The sequence below is a fragment of the Rhinoraja longicauda genome, chromosome 3 (assembly GCF_053455715.1).
Source record: "Rhinoraja longicauda isolate Sanriku21f chromosome 3, sRhiLon1.1, whole genome shotgun sequence".
Classification (NCBI taxonomy): Eukaryota; Metazoa; Chordata; class Chondrichthyes; order Rajiformes; family Arhynchobatidae; genus Rhinoraja; species Rhinoraja longicauda.
In genome coordinates this window covers 25,848,009-25,875,746 of record NC_135955.1, presented here as the reverse complement: position 1 = coordinate 25,875,746, position 27,738 = coordinate 25,848,009, and the positions used below count along the sequence as shown (strand labels likewise).

Here is a 27,738-nt window from a genome sequence, read left to right as displayed (position 1 = left end):
ATTTACTGTATACTCCCTGCATCGGGCAGTCAGAAGATAGAAGAATTAATTAGCATGCATTTTCACTGGTTGACAAACAGTTGCAAGAGCGTCATGGTGGGATACCATTGCTTAACTGGATTAAAGTTCAAATCCAACATAGCAACTTGGGAATGTACAGCCAAATTCCAGCCCATATATTTCTCATACATCTCAAAAAGAGTCGAGGTCAGGGACTCCAGTAGAAAAGGTTGAGCATTCTCACTTTCTTTTGTTTTCACTGTTATGTCTTTGAAACATGTTCACACGTGCCATAACTAAAAGGAATGCAGACAGACACCTGCAGAAATCCTGCTGTGACGGAGGAGCACAAACAAAAGGTAACCCATTAGGTACGAAATAAGTTTTTTAATTAATTGCAAAAACCAGCAATTTTATTACACGCTTAAAACATCACAAGTGGCAGGCAATTATATCAATATTTTAATGAATCATACTGATCAACTCACTGGACAGCGCACCTTCCTGGAAATAATCTTTCCATTTCCACCGAAACAATCACCCCTTTTATAATACGACTCTTGGAGCCTTACCAAGGTCTGGGAGATAATTAATGTGATACGTTTGGCTCGCATGTTTACAATATTTTTAATATTCTGTACACCTGATGCCCAAGAGAATGCATGTATAACTGCACCAAAGACAAATTCACTCATTCAAATTATGGTTAAACCAAATAAAAGTAGATAAAATAAAGTGACTATTTGTGTAGTTACAGTCATTTACAAAAACAGTTCCTTTGTGCAGATCCAGTTGACACAAATTATCACCTAAAAGGAATATGTGTTTTCTTTGGACCTATCTGCCTCCTTTGTGGGATTAACCTTTTATAAAATGGTGGAACAATTCTATTTTCACAAAATACAAGGGGCATTCAAATCTATTTTGCATCAAAATGAATGGATTTGCACCAGTTTGAGTTCTTAGGTTGCAAAGCAGGCTTGAAACTTCTATTCCTAAGATGAGGGGTGCATCCTCCATACAAACAGGAAAAACAAGCCAGTTGAGCTGAAGAGTTTGTGATTTAATTCTGTGCAATATTGGCTCCAAAGATGTATTGTAAGTGGTACAGTGGTGCGCTTGGTAGATATGCTGCCTTACAGGCCAAAGACACAAGTTCAATCCTGACCTCGAGTGCTGTGTGTGTGTGGAGTTTGCATTTTCTCCTGTGACCACATGGGTTTCCTCTTGGTGCTCCGGTTTCCTTCCACATCCAAAGACATGCAGGTTTGTTGGTTAATAGGCCTCTGTAAAATTGCCCCGAATGCGAACGAGAAAGTTGGATAACATAAAACTAGTGTAAATTGGTGATCGATGTTTGGCGTGGATTCGGTGGGCCGAAGGGCCTGTTTCCATGCTGTATCTGTAAACTAAACTAAACACATCCTTTAAATTACAACTAGGAAACAATTTGCTATTACAGCAAACTTGTGATAGATCAGTTTGCAGGAAAAGGAATCAAGTTATCTGCTCTACATATTAGAGACTATTTCAACAAACCAGTTGAATAATTTGTTGCTGCCCCAATTGACACTTTTTAACCAAACTTAACATTTGTCCCTTCCATCTGGATCTTGGCTCCGTGCCAAGGCATAATTTGCCCTCTCGTATCTGTCCAATCTGGCCATTAAAACCTGGTTGCTGAATATTAAACAGCACCAGGACTACACCAGGTGCTACCCTGAAGCCTACACCAAGACTACACCAGGTGCTACCCTGAAGCCTACACCAGGACTACACCAGGTGCTCCCCTGAAGCCTACACTAGGACTACACCAGGTGCTATCCTGAAGCCTACACCAGGACTACACCAGGTGCTCCCCTGAAGCCTACACCAGGACTACACCAGGTGCTACCCTGAAGCCTACACCAGGACTACACCAGGTGCTACCCTGAAGCCTACACCAGGACTACACCAGGTGCTACCCTGAAGCCTACACCAGGACTACACCAGGTGCTACCCTGAAGCCTACACCAGGACTACACCAGGTGCTACCCTGAAGCCTACACCAGCAACGCAAGTTTAATGTCAACAGTGGAAGTCTTGGCTGCTTTTTTAGACTCTCCTCAACCAAAGGCTAAATGTTGTACCCCCAACTAGAAAATGCCAAACTGACCCTAGACCAGGATGTCGTCTGGAATCATGCTTGCTTACAAGGTTGCTTGCTTACACTCATTGAATAGAGATTGCTGAACCATTGAGGAAGCCATTTCTTTCCTACATTCCAATGAACTTAAACATTCATTTTTTGGGACAATTCTTTGACATGATTGCTCCTCATATCATCTATGACATTTACCCAATATCACAATTGTCTGCTGTAACCCATTTAAAAAATATAAGTAATCATTAAATGCCATAAGAGGCTGGTTTAGTGATTATGAAATTTTGTTTTGGGGAATAACCAAATTGTTTACAAGCTAGTAGTGCACCACCATACCAAAGTACAGGTAGTTCTGCTTTAACACGTTTCTATAACCCAAATTAAATAGAATACGAACAATGAATCAGAGAACATTGTGTGCATTAAGCAAGCGGAATTGGTTATAATGATGAACCTCCATACAGTATATCATGTACTAAGTCTCTTGCAGATAAATTCTGATTACAGCGAGTACCCTCGCTATTTGACAAGCTTATGTGCGCAAGATTGTGTTCACTTAAATTGTCAGGGAAAACTTGGCATCTTTCATTGCTGGTGAATTTAATCATAAATGAGGGGCAGTCAAATGAAATCCCAAGATATTTCTAATTAAATGGTTAACAGAAATTGGACATCTGCTTCCCTCTGGCAAATGTACACTGAACTTACAAGATGAAATCACATGATCCACTGGTAGCATCAACTGAAGAAAGTTCACATCCCTTACTGATATTCTTTCAAATGCGTCATATCGTCTGATTTCTGAAAAGAATCTCCCCAACATTGAAATTGTCTTTCTGAATGCTTATTCTGGATCCAAACGAGGCAATACAGGAAGAATAAGATTTCCAAAAGCAGAGTCTTGAGTTATGAAATATCCCGATGAGTGTGCGTGTGCATGCTAAGGATCAAATGAAAGAATATGCGTTAGATTTTTGTTCTAAACAGAAATGTTCAATATACATAGAAACATAGAAAATAGGTGCAGGAGTAGGCCATTCGGCCCTTCGAGCCTGCACCGCCATTCAATATGATCATGGCTGATCATCCAGCTCAGTAGCCTGTACCTGCCTTCTCTCCATACCCCCTGTTCCCTTTAGCAAAAAGGGCCACATCTAACTCCCTCTTAAATATAGCCAATGAACTGGCCTCAACTACCTTCTGTGGCAGAGAATTCCACAGACTCACCACTCTCTGTGTGAAGAAATGTTTTCTCATCTCGGTCCTAAAAGACTTCCCCCTTATCCTTAAGCTGTGACCCCTGGTTCTGGACTCCCCCAACATCGGGAACAATCTTCCCGCATCTAGCCTCTCCAACCCCTTAAGAATTTTATACGTTTCTATAAGATCCCCCCTCAGTCTTCTAAATTCCAGCGAGTACAAGCCCAGTCTATCCAGTCTTTCCTCATATGTAAGTCCCGCCATCCCAGGGATCAATCTGGTGAACCTTCTCTGTACTCCCTCTAAGGCAAGAACGTCTTTCCTCAGGTTAGGTGACCTGGTCCTCAGGTCCTCAGGTGAATTTAATACAAAGTCAACTGATAACCCAGATTAGTTTCCAATTGATGTTGTGTTAGTTTAAATACATTTACAAATAACAACAAATGCAATATTTCCAGCTAAAATTAATGAACTAGTAAACATACATTAATAATGAACTCCCTGGAAGGGGTGCAGAAAGTATTTCCTCAAAAGGGTCAAGAGTTGTGGGAATTTGGCTATGAAAGGTAGAGTGCGAAAGGTGGGGCTGTTCTCCTCAAAGCAAAGAAGGTGGTGAAGAAATTAGACACTGGTATAGGCCTAAGGATTGTTTTAGTCAGGGTACATAAAGGGAAGCTTTTCTCATTAGAAAATGGTTCAAAGATCAAAATACGCAGATTTAAAACATTTGTACAAAAGATAGAGGAGTATTGCAAGGATAAACAGTAGTTAGGATTCAGAACTCACTGCCTGGAAGGATGGTAACTGGATCACTGTCTTAAAAATGAAACTAGGCGAGCAAAGATAATAACTTGCAGAGGGGATTATGTGGGGGATTATGAAGGGGGGGGGGGGGGGAAAGGGAATCAGTACTGACAGGATTACAAGAGTTGGCAGAATTCATATGACTACTTTCATATGTTCATTTCACAGTTCATACGACTACTTTCCATACCATAACAGTTTAGTGATTCTGACATATTAGTAGATTTCAAGGTGTTAAACATTGAAACTTGGCAGACAATTAAAATGATATAAAAAGTTCACAATGGGGCAAAATGTCAATAACCAACCTGCTTTTCCCACTAAAGACCTGGCAAATGTGAATATAATTCTCAAGTCATATTATTAGTTATAAAAGCTGTTTAAAACATACCTGTAAGGCAGCTTTTTGTTGTGCTGCAATATGCTGTTGTTCTGCATGGTCCCGAAAATCTTTAGCAAAAGCAGGCCTTGATAGTGGAATACTACAAAAAGCAATGCAAACGTTAGACAAAACATTTCAGTTATTCGTGCAATCCACACAATAAGGTTACACAAAAGGTGCTTAACATGGATTGTAAAATAATGCTATTTCAGCGATATTTATACCATAAACTCAAACTTATAAAATCATGGAGATGCTAGAGGTTTCAATCTACTATGCATGAACACAGACTGAAGATAAAACATTGAGGTTGACCACAAGTTGGTAACCTTGTGAATTTCATCAAAATTAAGATACAACTTTTCTTTCTACAAATGATGAATATTTGTATCAATTCCAATTAATTATAATTATGCAGATACTTGTTAACATTTATACATGATACTTATCCAGGACAAAATGAAAATAAATTGCTTTAGAGTAGCAATGGGTACAATATGCTTCACAAGATTCCACACTATAATTATGGCGTAACGTGCAACTCATCATATTGTCCAGTGAATGGATGTGATCAGAAATTGATATTACTTTTGCAACAAAGGTTCATATAGGTTAACAATGATTTGAGGAAAAAAAAACAGGTCAGATTATTCTAGGTTTAGAATTGAATAATTCTGAATTCAAAGTTCATTAACAAACGACATACTCCTGTTTTTGTACTACGTAACATTAATTGATCATAAAAAATGTTTTATTCTAAGTAACATTAATGGTAACATTAATGGTACATTAATTTTCCAAATGTTAAATTAAGCCAATTGAAAAAAAAGACTTCTACTTTATGGAAATCGTAAAACCCAAGTTAGTTCCCCAAAAAAACCATAAAAACATTAAGCAACAGTAACTACGCAAAGATTTTGCACTTGGTCCAGTAAGAACTAAAGATAATAGTTTTTTTTAAATTGAAAGGTAAACCCATTCCACAAAGGTACTGGCTCTGCCTCATTTTCTTCTCATTCAAAAAGATTCTATGGTACGTAAGTTACTGGAGGGGATTCTAAAGGATAAGATATATACTGTATGCATTTGGAAAGTGAAAAAAAATTACACTGTATGCATTCTTTGGAAAGTTAACCAAATTTGAAAAAACAAGGTTTTTTCTTTCAATTTTTTAATTGTATATTCATAAAGTGCATTGCCCAAAGTTACGTGAATAATATATATTTTTTCTGATTAACACCCCATTCATACTCATTTGTATAAATTTACATAGGCATATATTAACAATGAAAATAACATGTATTTTCCCCCTTTATTAGACAATTGTAAAATTGTATCTAATATCTCCCTTTCCGTATTTTAATGTTGTCCACATCCATTTTTAAATATTTCACTTAAAACAAATAGCTTTCATTAAATTATAATGAAATTATTAACAGTTTAATTAACTTTAAATGTCACACACATGACCGAAAAATATGAAAAGTTTATGCCATCTGAAAACCACAGCTTTGATAATATTATTTTTTCATGTCATGTCATGTGCCTTGCTTTTCACCAAATATGAATTCACTAAACTGTCATTTTTATTAATAAGGAACTAATTAATTGGTCACATGTGTGACATTTATGGTCACATGTGTGACAAAGCAATCCATGAATGGACTCTGTTTATACCTATCATTGCTCCTCTTCTTGACCAGATTACCCATAAATGTAATGGTATAGTCCACTCAGTTATTGCTGGAATGTGATCTTAGAAACAATGGAGTAATTGTACGTTATGCCAGTTGGCCCACACATGGTTCACACACATTCCAAAATACCACACAAAGTACACTGTATGAGCTGGTCATGTGTCTGCTGGACAACTGGATGCACCTGTACAAACTCTTCACTACTGCTATACATTTCTGAGCTGTTTTGAGCTGGAAAATGATTTGAAGGTGAGCATTTTACACATGCAGTTGATTTTAAATATTAATAGAGTTAGTTATATGGAATTTGTTCTATGATTATATGTAAATCATGTGCAATGTGATGAATATGTATTTTTATAAGAGAGCATTCTCATACAAGAAACTGTTGAATGACATATTTAAAGACATCAGAGTTTGCATAAAATGTCAAGATAAATTAATTTACACCATTCAAATAGACTACTCAGTAATTAACAGATTAGAATGTATGTGTACATGTAGGAACCTTAATTTATTTTAAGGGTAACACATTAATTGTTGTGTTAATATAATATTCTGGAGTATTTTAGGAACTGTTTTATTTTAATACTGCTTTTACATGAATGTGATTAAATTACAGACATCATGGATGAACAGGCTCCTGCAACCAAAAGACCAATGACTTCAGCAGAGAAAATGAGGAGACTTCAAAAGGAAACAACAAGATCCTGACTTTTCTTCTAAGGAGAGTCAACGAGTGGAAGCACTACGCAAGAAACGCTTACAAGAAATTACAAAGGGTCAGATGACTGCATATTGCAAAGCTGCTGCTGCAAGAAAGCAAAAGTCATGTGAAAACAAACTCAAAACAGAATTATCAGAAGCTGCACAGAAAGCTTACAAGAGTCCACAGAGTCTAGGAAGAGCAACTAAGAAAACTGAAAAGCTTCTACCCAGGTCACCCAGGAAAAAGGGAGGTAATCAGCAACCTGGCAAAGAAAGTCATTGTAAACTTAATGTCAAACTCGGTATGAAAGTCATACATTTTCTTTCTTGTTATGAATAAACTTTGAAACTTAACAACACCTTTCTTCTTTTGTCTTTATTTCCAAGTTCAGAGAATCACTCATTGTCAGCATAACATATAAAAATTTCACTTGATAAACTTCGAGGTATACAAGTCATATATACAGTACAAAACAATACACCTGTAATGCTTTCAGAATTAGAAGAGATGTATTCGACAATTTTTCATATTTTTGGTCACACACGTGACTAAGAACGGCCCAAAGATGCACTAATTAGGAATAGTCAGCACGGCTTTGTGTGTGGGATCTTGTCTCATGAATCAGAATGAGTTTTTTGAAGGACTAACCAAGGTCAACGAGTCCAGCATATCCATATGGACCAGCAAGGTCTTTCTGCATCGTAGGCCATTTTGGAAGGGTAGATCGCATGGGATCCAGAGAAAGCTAGCTATTTGGATACATAATTGGTTCGATGGCATGAAGCAGGTGATGATGGAAGATTGTTTCATGAAGACCTTTGGCTAGTTGTGTGCCTCAGGGGCAGCGCTGGGCCCATTGCTGTTTGCCATCTAAATCAACGATTTGGATGAGAATGCACATGGCATGGTTTCTAAGTTTGCAGATTAAACTAAAATAGGTGGTATCATAGACAGTGAAGGCAACCATCAAGAATACAGCGGGACCTTGATCAACTAGGTAAATAAGCAGGGGAATATCAATTGGTGCGTAATTCAGATATGTGCAAGATGTTGCATTCTTGGAAATTAAACCACGATTGGACTTCCTAGTCAAGGCCCTGGGGAGTGATACTGAACAGAGGGACCTAGAAATACGTACATAGTTCCCGGAAAGCAGCGCCACAGATAGATATGTGATGATTGCAGCATTTGGCACTCTGGCCTTCATCAGTCAGGGCATTGAAAATAGGGCTTGGGACGTTATGTTGCGGTCGTACAAGACATTGGTGAGGTCACACTTAGAGTATTGTAGACACAAGGAACTGCAGATGCTGGAATCTTGCACAAAATACAATGTGCTTGAGTAACTTCCTGCCTGGCCCGCTAAGTTACTCCAGCACATTGTATTTTGTGCAAGATTCCGGAGAACAAAGTCAACATTTCGGGTCATGCCCCTTCTTCAGACAATACTTGTGTTCAGTTTTGGTCACCCTGCTCTGGGAAAGATGTCAATAAGCTGGAAAGGGTGCAGAAAAGATTTATAAGGATGTTGCCAGAGCTTGAGGGACTGAGAGGTTGGGCGAACTAGGACGTTATTCCTTGGAGCGTCGGAGATGATAGGTGATCTAATGGTGTGTAAAATCATAAAAGACATAGAAGGGGGGAATGCAGTCTTTTCTTTGGAGTTGGGGAAAATCAAGAACTCAAGGGCACAGGTTTAAGGCAAGATAGGAAAGATGTAATGGAAACCCTAACGGGAAAGTTTTTCCACAGGAGGAATTCCAGAGGAGTGGTTGAGACAGGTAGAATAACAAAGTTTAGAAGTCATTTTGGCAGGTACATGGTTAGGAAAAGATTTGTGGGACATGGGTCAAACACAGACAAAGAGGACCAGCTTAGATAGGCATATTGATCGGCGTGAATGAGTTGGGCCGAAGGACCCATTTCCATTCTATACGACTTCATGACTGTCAAATTCAACTACCACTTTTGAAATTTATTCAAATCCTTTGTCATTTTTCAAATAAATTTACAAGAATAATCTGATACACTATACCTAGCTCCAGGGTTGTTCATAGATGACTGATTCTGCATTATCAATTTTTTTTTCTCCTGTTGCAGTTCTGCCAAGATAGCAGCACGATTTTTGTTTTGAAGATCTGTTAAAAGAAAATTAGGTGAATGCAAATGCAGATATTTTTTTTTAAAACAGAAAACTCCTGCAGCAACAATTTACTCTGAACTTTTAATGACTTTGTGGAGGCAATTTTAAAGGAAAGACATTATTTGAAAAGCAAACCATGTTGTTTCTCTTGATTTTACAGCCAGTGGACTGAGAGAATAAGCCTAATGCCTGGAATAAAAGACTCGCACTGTATTTTGGCAATTCAGCAGGGTTAAGCAAATTTTATGTTGAAAAGCATTAAGCCACTACAACTCAGTAGAGTGGCACAACTTGGATTCACATCTGCAATTTCCCAACCTCAGTTATTAAATTGGATAGAAACAAGATTAAATAGCTTCCTCTGGGTAAGAAACTGAATAAATGGAAATAACATTGAAGATTATTTTAACGGGTTTATTAACAGTTAAGCAAATCGAAATATGTGGCTATCTCTCTATTCTCAATCTGTGGATGCTCCTGTGCAATCTCATTTTTTAAAATTAAAACATTCATTTCAGTTATGTTGATAACTTCTAAAAAGTTAATCTTGGTAACGAGCAGAGTCTGTCCTGCCAGGTGAAAACTAAATGAACAAGCTTTTTAAAAGCTTTTCTCCCTTGCAATATTTCCTTTATTCTTAAAGATGAAAACAATAGACAATAGGTGCAGGAGGAGACCATTCGGCCCTTCGAGCCAGCACCGCCATTCAATGTGATCATGGCTGATCATTCTCAATCAGTACCCCGTTCCTGCCTTCTCCACATACCCCCTGACTCCATTATCCAAAGAACACGGGATACTGTGGAAAGCATTGGGAGTCATTCTATTACGGTATTCTGGCTCCAGAGTGCCTAGACTCCAAAAGATCAAACAATTTCAAACATATTTTCATTATCTGTATACTAGAGTCTATGCACAACCCAAAAGTCTGAGCATGCGCAACAGCTGAACAAAGCAGAGAAAGTAAAGTGTAAGAATAAATCAACCACCGGCTCAACATTGCAATTCATAGAATTGCTGAACCACATCGATCAAGCATGGCCTACTTTTATATCATATACTTATCATACACATTCGACAGGCATCAGAATCTACAATCTATAACAAATAAAAGAGCTGCTGGAGGAAACTCAGTGGGTCAGGCAGCATCTATGGAGGGAAATGTATAGTCAATTTGGGGTTGAGTTCCTTCAATTACATTAAATGGGTAGAGCAAGTATAAAGAGATTGATGTGGGGGAATGGAAGGACTGGGGTGGGGGTGGGAAGCGCTAGCAAGGAATAGGGGAAGAGAAACTGATTGGTAGACAACAATCAGATGAAGAAAGCAGGGATAAATTAGTTCTGCACTTATCAATCTTCCCACTCCCCCAAGTTCTGCTATTCCACACAAATAAAAGCCAACTCAAAATTCTTAAGTATTATTCTATAAACATATTTTGTGATGACAACAGTTAATTTACCAACCGATTTTTGAAGAGGGAAAAGTTTTCAAGAACAATTCAATTAATTTGACATATGTTCATACTAAACAAAAGGTACATTTCTGAGAAAGGGCTCTTCAATATTACTGGACACCAGGCAATCTCTTGGTTTATCAGATAGAAATCAACATTTGAAGAGGAAGACCAGCTAAACAGATCATTAGGTCTACATGGATAGCCGTTTCAAAAAATTTGTCAGCTATGAACACAATTATTTCTTTGCTAATTCTTAAACCCATCTTCATCTGTCTGTGGAACAGTGTAATGCTAATCTAAGTAATCTCAGTCACATTTGCAGGTGAGTTTTGTCAACATACCGCTTTTGCAAGTAAAATAACTGAGTATTTAAAAAGATATTCAGATTTTGTTACGGTTCTATTCTCAATAGTTGGGCTGTTGCATAGTTCTGGCTCACCAGGTGAGGACTAAGGTGCAGTCCACATTGTTAAAGAATTAATCATCTTAAAGTTTAATTGTCTTGGAACAATTCTTTTGGCATTCAATTGATTTCACCACCGATTTAACTAAGAAACTCTGTACATTTAGTATTTAAAGCCTACTTAAAACTTGCATTTTTTCCAGCAGTGCAGATTTATTTTTCTGGTATGTGGGGGGTGGGGCAAATGCAGACTGAGAATTTGAATAATTTCAAAGCCCATCACAAGAACAGCATGTCAAGTGCACAAAACGACAGTAGAATTTCACAACATAGTTTCAAACTGCTAACAAGTAACTGCAGTCAATGTTTTCATTATTTCAAAATGTAGGATACTATGATCTGGGGCTTTGCGCGCTAAATGGCAATTTACTGGAAATCATTTTAGCCCCTGAAGCCATAAAACGACCGTTTAAAATTTCAACAGCTTTCCACATTAAATTAATTTTGATTATTCAAACAATACCAATTTAACATCCTCCACTCTAAACAATCTCGCGCTCAATTATTGGCAATTCAACTCTTTAAAATCTTTCAAATCTACCAGCAATTTTATGTTTATATTGTACACATCTTGCTGATACAAAACAGCTGTCTCCTTTACCACGTACCCAAAGTATTCATCTTGTTGAACTCTGAGCGAGGTCAATCTGAAATGTTGACTCCCTCCACTGTCTAAATCAACTGTATTTCCACAATTTTCTGATTTCATATTTCATATTTCATGCATCTGCAGTATATGCTATTGACATGGATAGTAAAATGATGATAGATTATTTTTGTAGAATGGGGAGTGGGGGAAGTGATAGAAATATATTTAAAATTATGAACCCGAGTTACAAAATCTGATATGTAAATTGTGATTTTTATATCCGGCAAAACATTGTCTTTTACTGAATTACTAGTCCTATGAAATACAAATCTAATTACTGAAGAGAAAATAGATTTTCAGTATAACACTAATCACCACAATGTGACCAAACAGATAGGACACAATGAACCTATTTTGTGAGTAATTGGTTCGGAAGCTATAAGTGGCAGAATTCAATAAACAAGCCCCAGATGCTGAAGACTCTTATGGCACGCTGGAAGCAAACTGCAACACTGCTGTACCATTTATATTTTATACAATCACTAATCATTGTAATCAATGGTGTTTTTCCCCAATCCCCAGCTTCTAGCAGTAGCACCGATGCTGCCACCTGGTGGATTTAAGATGAACAGCAGAGCTATCATTCTCTGAAATGCTGTCAGATCTTTAGAGTGGTGACCAGAACAGTACAGAGTTCTCTAGCTGTTGCCTAACCAGTATTTGGTACAATCCTGTGTGACCTTCCAGCTCTTAGATGTTAAAAGAAGATGACAGCGGATTATTCAGCCCAAAATATCAATGCTAGGCTAAATAAATACCCACCTTAATTCCACCTTGCAGCACTGATCCAAATGTCTACTATCTGTAAGGAGGCATTATAGTGTGCCCAACCGAAACTACACCATATAACTCCAACATTTGATTTTACAAATTCAGAATTTTGATGTCCAAACTTCAGAATTTTACATCAAAATTCATAATATGGCGCGTAATGCAACTTTTCAGCAACAAAAAAGTATGCACGCCAAATGCACATACATGTTGCGCTACATTCACGTGTGAAAAACTACTATTATTTCCAACAGTCTGTAGTTCATGGACTACATGTACAATGACAGGCCTATCGTGAGTATATTCTACTATTATAGAAAGGTTATTGAACAGAAATACTTTTTACAACAAATATAAAAAAAATTGTTTTGTTTTTTCTATTTTGCTTTTTCCTTACACATCCCAATTCTCTTGGTATTGAATAAAAGAACAATGGTCATAAAATGTATGGCTAAGTTATGAAGAAAGAGTTTCATTTAAAAAACTGCACATACCTAATTTCATTGAAGACATACTTGCTCCAGTGGTCTTCAACAGCAAATCACAACGGTCCATGTCCCCCCCAACCCTACTCCCCCCACCCCTCTCCCCTACTCCTCCCCACCCCTCCTCCCCTCCCTTTCCCCCCAAATCCACTCCCCCACCCCAACTCTCCCCCTCCCTTCCTCCACCCCCAGACCCCCTCTACTGCCCTACTCCCCCACATCCTACCCCCCCATCCCCTCTCAACATCAACGGGCCTCACGCTCCGCAGCGAGGCGAGGCCAGCGGCGAGAGGCAAGGTGAGGCTGGGCCAGCGGGGAGGCGAGGCCAGCAGCGAGAGGCAAGGTGAGGCTGGGCCAGCGGGGAGGCGAGTACAGCGGCGAGGCGTGGTGAGGCGAGTACAGCGGCGAGGCGGGGTGAGGCGAGTACAGCGGCGGGGCGAGGCGAGGCATGTGTTTTGCGGAAAAATGTGAGGCAAAATCGGAATGGCGGAAATGAAATAAGAAAGCGGAAACTTTCTGCCAAATTTGGAAAGGTTGGGAGGTCTGTAACTCAATAGTTATCTAGACCCCTGTAGACCATACACTTTGCTCTCTCCTATACATAATTTTTTCATTCTACTGATCACTTTTCCCTGGATCATGTGGTTTTTACTTTTCAGATTAATCTGTTTTGTGGGGCTTTGTTGAATTCCACACTAAAATCACAAAAATGATTTACACATATTGAACATATTTTGTATATCAAATAATCAGATCTAATCTGATATGACCACCCCTTAATAAATTCATGCTGACTACCCTTAATTAATCATTGGCTCGTTAAATGTTACAGATTTGTTTTGCAATAGGTCGTCTAACGCCTGTTTGGACTGCCATTACTCAGACAATAATATAGCATACTACCAAACTAGTATTGAATGTAATGAGGAAAGTAATTCAGCGTGTCAGCGCATTTCTGGAAAAAATGAATAGGTGATGCTTTGGGTTGTGACCCTTCTTCAGACTGATTGTAGGCAGGTGGGTGGGGGGAGAAAGAACTGGAGCAGTTAGAGAGGATCTTCCAGCCTGGGGAGAGAACTTCTTCAAAGTCCATTAACCAGTTCCACAATATGCAACAATATATCGCTCTTGGGATCACACCGTCCCTAGCCAACAATCAGCCTATCAGGGAAACCAAGTCATCTGTTGCCAGCCCTGATTTGTCCTGTTTTTTTCTTGCTTCCAGTTCTCATCCTCAACACCCAAAACGTCACCTATCCATTGTCACCAAAAATGCTGCCTGACCTGCTGAGTTACTCCAGCATTTTGTGTCTATCATTCTGGTAAATCTCCTCTGCACCCTTCCCAGAGCCTCAACCCCCTTCCCGCGATGGGATGACTAGAACTGCACACTGCACTAGAATATTTCAAATGCAGCCCAACCAGTTTTATAAAGCTGCATCATGACTCGTATTCAATGCCCTAACCTATTAAACCAAGCATGCCATATGCTTATAAAACGGCAGCATGAATTGTTGACTCATACTCAATGCCCCAGAAGGCAAGCATATCATATACCTTCTTTACCATTACTACGTGTGTTGTCACTTTCAGAGGCTATGACTTGGACCCCAAGATCATGTTAAAGGTCTCCCAAAGTGCAACATCTCAAGCTTACTCAGATTACATTTTGACAACTTTTCTCACAGTCCAACACCCCAGTAATCTTGGTGTCCTCTGCAAACTTATCAACCATTCACAGACCTCCCATCTGAATACTGTCCTTTCCACCACAACCCTCCCTGTCTTTCATCAGAGTCGATTCTCCCTACTTTGCTTCTTAAACAAAGGAACATGATTAGCTGCTCCCCAGTCCTTCAGAACCTCGCCTGTGGCTAGAGAAGACTTTGTCCCTTCTTCAGACAGATCTTTCTTCAGAGTTTGAAGAAGGGTCCCAACCCAGAACTTCGTCTGTCCATTTCCTAACACAGATGTTGCCGGACCCATTGGGTTCCTCCAGCTGTTTGGTTTTTGTTTTAGATTCCAGCATTCGCTATCTATTGTGTCTCTTTTGAAATGATGCCCTCTCTACACAAACCCAGGTCATTAATATACATTGAAAACAGTGGTCCTAAAATAGACCCTAGTAAAATACCACTCTTTACCTCCCTCTTTCATGAAACACAATTGATCACAATTATTCCTTGCTTTATGTTCTTCAGCCAATTTTCTATTCATCCTGCTACCAACCCTTGTCGAGCACAAGCTGTGCACTACTTTGCCACATAATCTAGTTATAGCATTATCAACCCATTTTGTTATTTCATCAATAAACTCAATAAATACTAAAAAATACTGCCTTTCTCCACGCTTACTTTCAATTGTTCAATTTTTTAAAGCCAATTTTAACTTTTCCCCACTAATGTTCCTATTTGATAATCGCAGAATTATGGCTGACCGATCTACAGGATTAATCTTCTCTTTTTCATAATGGAGTGCAATGTATTTAGTCTTCTAATTCACTGGCACCACCCCTATATCCAAGGTAGTTTAGAAGATTGCAGCTAGAGTTGTCACAATTTATCTCTTTACCCTCTTTAACCCAATATGAATTCTCCTTCAAACAGCTAAGAACTTCACTTTATCTCTGTTTATTCCACGCAATATTGCAGCTATCTCCTTTGTATGGTTACCCAATGCACCATTCTTCTATCTATAACTCTGCTTCCGTGACAAGATTGCATTTCTTGACCCGAGGCTTCCATTGTTTACCCTAAACTATTCAAGTATTATTTTTAATTTGGGAGGTTTTCCTCTGTTTTAGGTACTTATCTATTGTCAGAACTTTATTTCGCTCTCCTATTCCAATTTCTTAAGATCTCTCACTACTTTCTATATTCAATTTGCAAACTTTGAATTATACAATTGTCACTGGATTCTTTTTCTCCACTTATAACTTTAATTCTCTTCCCGTAATTCTCTTCTCAGCCAAAACATTATGACCACTGACAGGTGAAGTGAATAACATTGGCACCTGTCAAAGGGTGGGATATATGAGGTAGCAAGTGAACAGTCAGTTCTTGAAGTTGATGTGTTGGATGCAGGAGAAATGGGCAGTAGTAAAGACCTGAGCGACTTGGACAAGGGCCAAATTGTTATGACCAGACGACTGGGTCAGAGCATCTCTGAAACGGCAAGGCTTGTGGGGTGCTCCCAGTCAGCGGTGGTGAGTACCTACCGACAGTTGTCCGAGAAGGGACAAACCACAAACCGGCGACAGGATGTTGGGTGCCCAAGGCTCATTGATGCACGAGGGCAACAAAGGTTATCCTGTCTTGTCCGAACCAACTGTGGGAAGACGACAAGCCAGTGGAGGGAGTGTGATGCTCTGGGCAATGTTCTGCTGGGAAACTTGGCTCCGGCCATTCATGTGGATGTCAATTTGACACGTATCACCTACCTAAACATCCTTGCAGACCAGGTACACCCCTTCATGGCAAAGGTATTCCCTGATGGCAGTGGTCTCTTTCAGCAGGATAATGCGCCCTGCCACACTGTACATTGTTCAGGAATGGTTTGAGGAACATGATGAAGTGTTCACGGTGTTGCCCTGGCCTCCAAATTCTCCAGATCTCAATCCGATTGAGCATCTGTGGGATGTGCTGATTCGACGAGTCCGATCCACGGCAGTTCCGCCTCACAACTTACAGGACTTGAAGGATCTGCTGCTAATGTTTTGGTGCCAGATACCACAGGACACCTTCAGGGGTCTTGTAGAGTCCATGCCTCTGCGGGTCGTCGCTGTTTTGGCGGCACAAGGAGGACCAACAGCATATTAGGCAGGTGGTCATAATGTTTTGGCTGATCGGTGTATATACATAATTTCTGAATGAGCTATTTTTTGAAGGCTTATGTTGTTGAATTACGATTGATTGCAGTCTATCAATATAATGGCCTGTTTTCACGCTGTACCTCTAAACAAAACTAAAACTAAATATCCACAATATACAAGGAACAGGTCAATAGACAATAGGTGTAGAGTACGCCATTCGGCCCTTCGAGCCAGCACCTCCATTCAATGTGATCATGGCTGATCATCCACAATCAGTACCCCGTTCATGCCCTCTCCCCATACCCCCTGACTCCGCTATCATTAAGAGCTCTATCTAACTCTCTCTTGAAAGCATCCAGAGAATTGGCCTCCACTGCCTTCTGAGGCAGAGAATTCCACAGATTTACAACTCTCTGAGTGAAAAGGTTTTTCCTCATCTCCGTTCTAAATGGCCTACCCCTTATTCTTAAACTGTGGCCCCTGGTTCTGGACTCCCCCAACATTGGGGACATGTTTCCTGCCTCTAGCGTGTCCAATCCTTTAATAATCTTATATGTTTCAATAAGATCCCCTCATCCTTCTACATTCCAGTGTATACAAGCCCAGTCGCTCCAGTCCTTCAACATACAACAGTCCCGCTATTCCGGGAATTAATTAACCTAGTGAATCTACGCTGCACTCCCTCAATAGCAAGAAATTTGGAGACCAAAACTGCACACAGTACTCCAGGTGTGGTCTCACTAGGGCCCTGTACAACTGCAGAAGGACATCTTTGCTTTTATACTCAACTCCTCTTGTCATGAAGGCCAACATGCCATTAGCTTTCTTCACTGCCTGCTGTACCTACCTGCTTACTTTCAGTGACTGATGAACAAGGACACCCAGATCTCGTTGTACTTCCCATTTTCCTAACTTGACACCATTCAGATAATAATCTGCCTTCCTGTTTTTACCATCAAAGTGGATAACCTCACATTTATCCACATTAAACTGCATCTGCCCACTCACACAACCTGTCCAAGTCACCCTGCATCCTCATAGCATCTTCCTCACAGTTCACACTGCCACCCAGCTTTGTGTCATCTGCAAAATTGCTAATGTTACTTTTAATCCCTTCATCTAAGTCATTAATGTATATTGTAAATAGCTGCGGTCCCAGCACCGAGCCTTGCGGTACCCCACTAGTCACTGCCTGCCATTCTGAAAGGGACCCGGTAATCCCTACTCTTTGTTTTCTGTCAGCCAATCAATTTTCTATCCATGTCAGTACCCTACACCCAATAACATGCTCTAATTTTGCCCACTAAACTCCGATGTGGGACCTTATCAAAGGCTTTCTGAAAGTCCAGGCACACTACATCCACTGGCTCTCCCTTGCCCATTTTCCTAGTTACATCCTCAAAAAATTCCAGAAGATTAGTCAAGCATGATTTCCCCTTCGTAAATCCATGCAGACTCGGAAGGATCCTGTTACTGCTATCCAAATGTTCCGCAATTTCTTCTTTTATAATTGACTCCAGCATCTTTTCCACCAATGAAGTCAGGCTAATTGGTCTATAATTTCCTGTTTTCTCTCTCCCTCCTTTCCTAAAAAGTGGGATAACATTAGCTACCCTCCAATCCACAGGAACTGATCCTGAATCTATAGAACATTGGAAAATGATCACCAATGCGTCCACGATTTCTAGAGCCGCTTCCTTGAGTACCCTGGGATGCAGACCATCACGCCCTGGGGATTTATCAGTCTTCAGTCCCATCAGTCTACCCAACACCATTTCCTGGCTAATGTGAATTTTATTCAGTTCCTCCGTCACCCTAGGACCTCTGTCGACTAGTACATCTGGGAGATTGTTTGTGTCTTCCTTAGTGAAGACAGATCCAAAGTACCGGTTCAACTCATCTGCCATTTCCTTGTTCCCCATAATAAATTCATCCGCTTCTGTCTTCAAGGGACCCACATTTGTCTTAACTTTTTTTTTCCTTTTCACATACCAAAAGAAGCTTTTACTATCTTCCTTTATATTCTTGGCTAGCTTACCTTCGTACCTCATCTTTTCTCCCCGTATTTCCTTTTTAGTTATCTTCTGTTGCTCTTTAAAAAAGTCCCGATCCTCTGGCTTCCCACTCATCTTTGCTATGTTATACTACTTCTCTTTTTTTTTCAAGTCAAGTCAAGTCAATTTTATTTGTATAGCACATTTAAAAACAACCCACGTTGACCAAAGTGCTGTACATCAGTTCAGGTACTAAGAACGAACATACAATGGCACACAAACATAACAGCATATACATAAACAGTTCACAGCGCCCCCTCAGAGGGCCTCAAACGCTAGGGAGTAGAAATAGGGTTTGAGCCTGGACTTAAAGGAGTCGATAGAGGGGGCAGTTCTGATGGGGAGAGGGATGCTGTTCCACAGTCAAGGAGCTGCAATTGCAAAAGCGCGGTCACCCCTGAACTTAAGCCTAGACCGCGGGATAGTCAGTAGCCCCAAGTCGGCCGACCTGAGGGACCTGGAGATAGAGTGGTGGGTTAGAAGATTTTTGATATGGAGGGGGGGGGGGGGAAGCCCGTTTAGGGCTTTGAATGTGAATAGGAGGAGCTTGAAGTTGATTCTGTATTGTACTGGGAGCCAGTGGAGAGAGGCCAGAATCAGGGTTATGTGGTCCCTTTTACGGGTACCCGTCAGGAGTCTTGCTGCTGCGTTTTGGACCAATTGCAGACGGGACAGGGATGATTGGCTGATCCCAGTGTATAGGGAGTTGCAGTAGTCTAGGCGGGAGGAAATGAATGCGTGGATGATTTTTTCAATGTCGTCAAATTGGAGGAATGGTTTGATTTTAGCTATGGTACGAAGCTGGAAGAAGCTGGCTTTTTACCAGAGCATTGACTTGCTTGTCAAACTTTAATGCAGAGTCAAATATCACGCCAAGGTTTTTGACATGCGGTTTGACTAGGGAGGATAGGCTTCCAAGGCTGCCTGTTATTGTTTTGATGGAGTCGGGGGGGCCGAATAGGATGACCTCAAACTTGCTCTCGTTTAGTTGAAGGAAGTTCTGTGCCATCCAACATTTTATGTCCTCAAGGCAGTGCATGAGGCTGATTACATTTGACCGGTTGTTGGGTTTCAGGGGGAGATAAAACTGTGTGTCATCCGTATAGCAGTGGAAAGAAATGCCGTGCCTTTGAATGATTTGGCCGAGGGGGAGCATGTACAGAGAGAAGAGAATGGGGCCTAGGATGGAGCCTTGTGGAATCCCGCAGGAGAGGCGAGCTGGGGAAGTGGAATAATTGCCTATGTTGATGCAGAAACTCCTATTTTTGAGGTAGGAAACGATCCAGCTCAGGGCAGCGCCATCAACGCCAACCCCGCACCGGAGACGGTCAATAAGGATGGTGTGGTCCACTGTATCGAACCCTGTGCTGAGGTTGAGAAGGAGCAAGATTGCACAGTCGCCGGTGTCGATGGCGAGACGCAGGTCATTGTGTACCTTCAACAAGGCAGACTCTGTGCTGTGGTGGGCCCTGAAACCTGACTGGAAACTTTCCAGGGTGGTATTTTGGTGTAGGTAAGGCAGTAGTTGATTTAGAATTACCTTTTCAAGGACTTTTGACAGGAATGGCAGTTTGGAAATGGGTCTGTAGTTGCTAGGCAAGGTGGGGTCTAGGTTAAGTTTTTTCAGGAGGGACTGGACCATCGCGTGCTTGAAACAGGTTGGAACAGTGCCAGTGACCAGAGAACTGTTGATGATAGAGAGGATGCTGGGACCGGTTATTGCAATGACATTACTATTTTTATACTGTCCTTGACTTCCTTTGTCTGCCACGGTCGCCTCTTACTCCCCTTAGAATCGTTCTTCCTCTTTGGAATGAACTGATCCTGCACCTTCTGTATTATTCCCAGAAATACCTGCCATTGTTGTTCCACTATCTTCCCTGCTAGGGTCTCTTTCCAGTCAACTCTGGCCAACTCCTCCCTCATGCCTCCATAGTCCCCCTTGCTCAACTGCAATACTGACACTTCCGATTTTCCTTTCTCCCTCTCAAATTGTAGATTAAAACATCATATTATGATCACTACCTCCTAATGGCTTTTACCTTGTTCCCTTATCAAATCTGGTTCATTACACAACACTAAATCCAGAATTGCTTCTCCCTGATAAGCTCCAGTACAAGCTGCTCTAAGAATCCATCTCGGAGGCACTCCACAAACTCCCTTTCTTGGGGTCCATTACCAAGCTGATTTTCCCAGTCTACCTGCATGTTGAAATCTCCCATAACCACTGTAGCATTACCTTTGCGACATTCCAATTTTAACTCTTGATTCAACTTGCACCCTATATCCAGGCTACTGTTTGGGGGCCTGTAGATAACTCCCATTAGGGTCTTTTTACCATTACAATTCCTCAGTTCTGTCCATACTGATTCTACATCTCCTGATTCTATGTCACCCCTTGCAAGGGACTGAATATCATTCCTTACCAACAGAGCGACCCCACCCCCTCTGCCCACCTGTCTGTCTTTTCGATAGGTCGTATACCTCTGAATATTCAGCTCCCAGCCCTGGTCCCCTTGCAGCCATGTCTCTGTATTTCCCACTTTTCAAGTCTTGGGACCTACATTAAAGGCAGTTTATTGCAGAGATATGCAGATGGAACAGCAAGTACATGGGAGCTTTTCCAATCATAGGTGCCCAAGCAATGAACTGTCTTTGATACATTGCTATCATTATAATATGGGAAAGAACGGTTGCTGAAATTCACTTAAATTTCTAATCATTCAGCATGTATATCTATAATTATTCTTTTCCATATCTTACCTGGCGCTGGAGGGTTTGTTGTCATTTCTGTTGAACACCCAAAATCTATATAAAAAAGAAAAAACAGATAATTATCAGCAACAGAAATTATAAATTTGGTAACAATTAGGAGGTTAAGCTTGAATAGCAATGAACCCTTATCTTTTACAAACATTATAGAAACTGTTATTGCCTTTATCGTGTATCTGTACACTGTAGTCATCTTGTTTGTAATCATGTATAGTTTTTCCACTGACTGGACAGCACACAACAAAAAACAGCTTTTCACTGCACCTCGGTCATGTGACAATGAACTAAACTAAAAAAAAAACGAAACTAAATGTAGAGAATTTCAGTAATGTAGAGAATCTATATTTGTCCAGCAGCAAATTATTTACGTTTTGGCCCAATGATTTGAGCCCCAGGCAACAGACAGGCCTGGTAGTATAAACAGTTTATGAAGCTTCAGCTTGTGTTTTCAAGGTTGGATACAGAATTTAAAGTAAAGCCGGAAAGACTAAGATTCAACAAATCTTGTATTACTACATCCCAAACATTTTTGCAGATGATTTCTGGCAATCATGTACATCCTCGGTAAGTTAGTCTTATCCAGTTGAGGGGTTGTATCAGCTCTAAAATGACTGTTATCCCAGTCTGCCAAAGCAAGCTGCAGAATCTGCAGAGCAAGCTTTATGAAACAGTTAATGGCAATATCGATAGGTGTTTGTCTCAGATATAGCACTAAGATGTCAGGTTGCCACAAGGATACCTTTAATGTAGAGTGACAACATAGTTTGTCACTCTAAGGAAAGTACTGATTTCAAAGCCAATAAGTCACATGAATGCAAACTGAAAGTTAAATAGTGAACTCATGAACTTGATGGAAGTTGAGCAAATCAAAACATGAATTGCAGGGGGGGGGGGATTAAACTTTAATCTGTACTCAATCTAAATGTATGCCAAGAGGTCGTAACACCTTAAGACTGGTTCCTGAATTCCCTGGCCAGTTTTGTGGATGAGCCACGTATTATGCAGCTAGCACAGAATGGTGTACATCTATCTCCATAATTTTAGGTGAATGTACAACCTGCAAAGATAAATTACAAATCAATATCCTTTTATTATATTTTATTGCACAACAAAAAGATAAGCTGCAGGCTTTTTAAAATAGAATTTGAGATATTTAAGTCACAAACAAGGCAAGCATTTGTTGTGCTTGCCCAGATACCCGAGATGGTGTGCTAATTCTTATGCATGTTTCATCCTGCTTGGCCATAATGTACATCCATAAGAGCAGGGAAATTCAGGATTTTGACAGTGAAAATGAAAGAATTGTGATATAGGGCCAAGTCTTTTTTACAAGGATGCTGCCAGGACTTGAGGGTCTGAGGTACAGGGAGAGGCTGGACAGGTTAGAACGGAGCGCAGGAGGCTGAGGAGTGGGTTTATCGAGGACTACAAGGAGAAAATCATGAGAACAGTTTGGGTAAATGCACAAAGTCTTCTCCCCAGAGTAGGAGATTCAAGAACCAGAGGACATAGGTTTAAGGAGAAAATGTTAACAGGAGGCAGAGCGGCAAGTTTTTCATAGAAGGTGGTGGGGATATGGAATGAGCTGCCAGAAGAGGTAGCTTCTATAACCACAGTTAAAAAACATTTGGAGAGGCACATGATTAGGAAAGGTTTAGAAAAATACTAGACCAAGTGGACTCGTTGGGCCCAAACCTCTCCTGCATTGGTGCAGCACCCTCTCCTCCCCCACTCCACACCCCCTCCTTCTCCCCCACTCAATCCCCCTCAACCCCCCTCCCTCCCATCCCCACTCCCCCTTCCACCCCCAACCCCCCTCCCTACCTCCGAACCCTGCTCGTACGCGAGATCAACGGGCCCCAACTGAACAGGCGGGGATGAGTTTGTTCTGCGCACGCGCATGTGCGGCAGCCACCTTACGTAAGTACCAGATCAACGGGGGCCCAACTGCGCATGCGCGTTTTTTAAAACTTTAAAATGTGAATAACTTAAAAAATATAACACCAATTTGAATGAAACTTCATCCATAGCACCACAGGACGATGGTGAGTAAGGTGGGCCTAAAATTGTCGCGCTATCGTGTACTGTTTTGGCTGTAGTTCAGGAACAAACAAACAAACAAGTTTTAGTATATAGATAGATGGGCCAAAGTGGGACTAGCATGGATGGGGCATCTTGGTTGGCAACCTACAAACCCAATATATGTTATGCATTTGAAAAATAATGTAAAATGTGCCCTGTGATACCTTGTTAAGACAAATACATCCAAATTAAATGGGTGATCTGCCATCAGAAGGGAATCTATACTTTTCCCAATACATCATAACATCACAGAGTACAACTTTTAAATGATATAACTTGTAAACATAAACTGCAGGACATTATTAAAAGGTGAGGTGACATGCAAATTAGAGGAACAACACTTCATATTCCACGGGTAACGTACAATACAATGATATGAACAGGGAATACTCACATTTTTGACAATTAACCGTAAACTAGCCCCTTTATATTATTATTTCTTTCCCTTCCCTCCCCCTCCCTGTGCCTCACACATTTCTCCACAATCTGCCTGTATTCCTTCCTCCAGCTTCATAATTCACATCTCTTCCATCCTTCGTTCACACCTTTAGCCTTTTCATCTCTGTTCAATCAACTGCTTATCAAACTGACCCACACCTATATCCACCTATCACTCACTAGGCTTTGCCTTGCCCCTCCTCTCTTCCAGCTCTCCCACAATCAGTCTGAAGGGCCCCGACCTGAAATGACACTTATCAGTTTTCCAGAGAGGCAGCCTGACCCGCCAGTTACTCCTGCTCTTTGTCTTTTTTGTAAGCCATCATCTGCAGTTACTTCTCTACATTAGAGAAAAACTAACAATAGTGTACTAATGGAAGTTAAAACAATTAAAGAAATTGAAAGTGCAAATAAAATTTGACAGAAATGTTCACTCTAGTGTACAGTAAACCAAACCGTTATTTACGACATGCTCGGTTCTATTGACAGAATTCTGGTGTTACATAAGGGGAAAAGGAACTAACAGAAGTGATTTTCTGCACATACATGCGGCCGGCTAGTAATTGCTTGGAAATGATACCCACAAAAAGCTGAAGTAACTCAGCAGAACAGGCAGCATCAAAGATACTAGAGGAGCAAGATGAACCACTCCATTGAAATCGCCTATACTGAAGTGTAGTACGCAAAGGAGCGGAACGTCCACCATAGTAGGCAAAACCCGCCGTCCGCTATGCCTCTCGTAGTGTAATCATTGTAGGGGAACAATGTGTGATGATACCATTAAAATGCAGAAAATATCTCATCTATCAACTCACATTTTCTTATTTTTATTTTTTAATGTTTTCTCCCTGCTTAATTTCTCTGATTTTATTATTTCATACTGTTTCTGCCCATTTCCCTCCCATCCTTCCTCCCCAGGCCCCTCTTTTGTGGTTTCCCCTGTATTGCTCAAACACACACTCTGATCAAGTATAAGAAAATAACTGCAGATGCTGGTACAAATCGAAGGTATTTATTCACAAAATGCTGGAGTAACTCAGCAGGTCAGGCAGCATCTCAGGAGAGAAGGAATGGGTGACGTTTCGGATCGAGACCCTTCTTCAGACTGAATGTGTTTATGTGTGAGAGGCAAGATGGAGGTAAATAGATCTCAAAGTTCCTTCTCATGGCTCAGAAGCAAGTTTGATTTAAAGCAACGCTCTATTTCTCTCTTCATCTTATTTTTCACAAGATGTACATAAACCATGAAGGCGATTCGACTTTTATGGTTTATGTATATATATATGCCGCATAGACGGAATGGGTAACGTTTCAGGTCGAGAGATACTGCTTGTCCCGCTGAGTTACTCCAGCATTTTGTGTCTATCTTTGGCGTTATCAAGCATCTGCAGTTTCTTCCCTAAACAAAGATAATTGCTCAGGACTGGCCCATGGTGCGGCGGGCCGGTCTAAAAAAGGGTCTCGACCCGAATCGTCATCTGTTCCCTTTTTCTCCAGAGATGCTGCCAGATTCCGCTGTGTTACTCCGGCATTTTCTGTGTGTATCTTGTGTGTTTATCAGCATCTGCGGTGCAGTTCCTTTCCTTCCCCTATTCCTTCACAAAACTAATAGCTCTGGGACTGACCCATGGCGCCAACAGGTCGCTCCGCCGACGTCACCAATGGGGAGGGAGGCGCGCGCCGTTGACGTCACAATGGGGAGGGAACGCGCGCGCGCCGCCGATGTCACAATGGGGGTGGGAGCGCGCGCCGTTGACGTCACAATGGGGAGGGAGCGCGCCGCAGCCGCCTACGTCACGATGGGGGGCTGCGATCGCGGTTTAATCCTCGCTCAGCTCCGGGCCCGCGACGCAGCAATGAACGGGCGGTCGGGGGGGAAGAGAGAATATTATTCATTCACTGTCTGCCTGCCTTCCCTCTTGACATTGTTTCTCCCCCACCCCGTGCACCTACCGAGCGCCTCTTCCTCCTCCACCTCACCCGTCTCCGTTACTGACCGTCTCGCACTCGGCGAGACGCAAGTTAAAGACGAAGCGGCCGCGGCCGGGCGATCGCGCATGCGCGCACTTGCCCTGCCGTTCCGATCGCGCATGCGCGAGTGCGCACTACCCAGGAAGGAACAGCAGGCAGAAGCACAAAGCTGAAGTATCTCAGTGGGACGGGCAGCATCTCTGCAGAGAAGGAACTGGTCCACACCCTTCTTAAATATTACCTTCCAGGCTTTTTTTTTAAAAACGTTTTGATTTTTTTTAAACGATCGACCGAAGAAAGCTGATCGTTATCTGAGTGCGAGAACAATATTGTAATCTCTGAATTGTCTAAACGGGTCACAATCTCTTCTGACTCGAAGGGCCGAATGGCCTCCTCCTGCACCTATTGTCTATTGAGGCGCGCATTTGCCATGGTACCAATACACATGCGTTTTATCGCGTTTTATCGCCGCAGAGGCAAGTTCTGAATTCTTAACCGTGCGTAAATCGGTCAGGGAGAGCTCTTAAATTGGGTGCAATCATTGCTTGTAAGAAAGAAAAACAGGTGGATTGCAAATGAATGTGCCTTGTTTTCCTCTTGATTTAACACACACTGACGGTGGACTCCCCCCAACTCAATGGATTGTTCATGAAACTTCTAGGGATAAAGTCCATTCAAGAACAATATAAAGATTGTTCCTCAACATCAGTCGCCTCTTGATCCCTTAACTATCATTTAAAGGGAAATGGGAATTAGAACGTTGTAAATAACTTTGTGTGGCACTCCTAAGCCAACTCAGCACAACAACAATAGGCCCTTGGCCCACAATGTCAGCTGAATATGATATTTAGACCAACTCTTATCTGCCTGCACATATCCATATTCCCACATTCCCTGCTTATCCATATGCCCATCCAAAAGTCTAAATGATGTGGAGAGAATGTTCCCACTAGTGGGAGAGTCTAGTACGAGAGGTCATAGCCTCAGAATTAAAAAGACATTCTTTTATGTTGGAGATGAGGAATTTCTTTAGTCAGAGGGTGGTGAATTTATGGAATTTATGACCTTAAATGCCATTATCGTATCTGGCTCAACCATAGCCTGTGGCCTCGTATTTAAATGTTTCCATCCTGTGAAAAAGGTTCTGACTGTATATCCTCTCTATACCTCTCATAACTTTATATACTTCTAACAGGTCTCCCCATGCCTTCGGCCTTGCAGAGAGAGAATTTTTTTTTTGTTGCCAAACCTGTTCTTCCAGGTAATTCTCCCCAATCCAGACAGACTGAGTAAATCTCTTCTGCACACGACAGCCTCAGCATCCTTCCTGTAATGGATTGGCTGGAACTGCACAGAATACTCAAAATGTGGTCTAACCAAAGTCCTATAAAGCTGCAATGTGACTTCCTGACTCATAGTCAATGTCCCATCAGATAAAAGGAAACATACCATATTAATCCGTTACCACTGTGTTGCCTCTTTCATGGAGTTAAGGACTTGGACCCCAGGATCCCTCTACATCTATGGTTAAGGGTCATGCTGTTAATTCTGTATTTTCCCCATACCTTTGACCTCCCAAAGTGCCAAACCTTGGCTAACTGCACCTGCCATTTTTTCACCCATTTCTGTAACTGATCTATATCCTGCTGTATGCTTTGACAGCCTACAGTTCACGACCCCAGTAATCTCAAACTTACTAACCAAC

The 27,738-nt window shown here is 41.2% G+C and overlaps 2 protein-coding genes across 5 annotated transcripts in view; one reads left to right on the top strand and one right to left on the bottom strand.

The window, feature by feature from the left end:
* Positions 1 to 7,275, top strand: part of kiaa1958 (KIAA1958 ortholog) — a 106,281-nt gene extending 99,006 nt beyond the window's left edge. The window contains exon 4 of the mRNA XM_078395016.1: positions 6,849 to 7,275. Coding sequence (XP_078251142.1) covers positions 6,849 to 6,890 — 42 coding nt within the window. The 3' untranslated portion in view covers positions 6,891 to 7,275. The remainder of the gene's footprint in view (positions 1 to 6,848) is intronic.
* inip (ints3 and nabp interacting protein) lies at positions 254 to 26,137 on the bottom strand. 4 transcript variants are annotated; one of them, XR_013546330.1, is made up of 6 exons: positions 26,016 to 26,137; positions 21,534 to 21,578; positions 8,971 to 9,073; positions 4,539 to 4,629; positions 2,852 to 3,083; positions 254 to 333 (listed from the first exon to the last, which is right to left on the bottom strand). XR_013546330.1 is itself a non-coding variant. In XM_078395025.1 (5 exons), the coding sequence occupies exons 1-5, from the start codon at positions 26,119 to 26,121 to the stop codon at positions 2,988 to 2,990; spliced, it is 441 nt and encodes a 146-aa protein (XP_078251151.1). In that variant the 5' UTR covers positions 26,122 to 26,137; the 3' UTR covers positions 388 to 2,987. The 4 variants fall into 4 exon arrangements, 2 of the variants coding, with proteins under 2 accessions (XP_078251151.1, XP_078251153.1); XR_013546324.1 differs by lacking the exon at positions 254 to 333 and adding an exon at positions 388 to 1,414; XM_078395025.1 differs by lacking the exon at positions 254 to 333 and having other exon boundaries at positions 388 to 3,083.
* Between the last annotated feature and the right edge of the window lie 1,601 nt (positions 26,138 to 27,738).

Excerpts from the sequence above, each read along its gene's own strand:
- inip (XM_078395025.1), bottom strand. The coding sequence starts at position 26,121 with ATGCGCGATCGCCCGGCCGCGGCCGCTTCGTCTTTAACTTGCGTCTCG. Across the intron at positions 21,579-26,015 it reads GGAGGAGGAAGAGGCGCTCG|ATTTTGGGTGTTCAACAGAA; the intron begins GTAGGTGCACGG and ends TTTTTTATATAG. Across the intron at positions 3,084-4,538 it reads AACAAAAAGCTGCCTTACAG|CATGCACACGCACACTCATC; the intron begins GTATGTTTTAAA and ends TTTGATCCTTAG.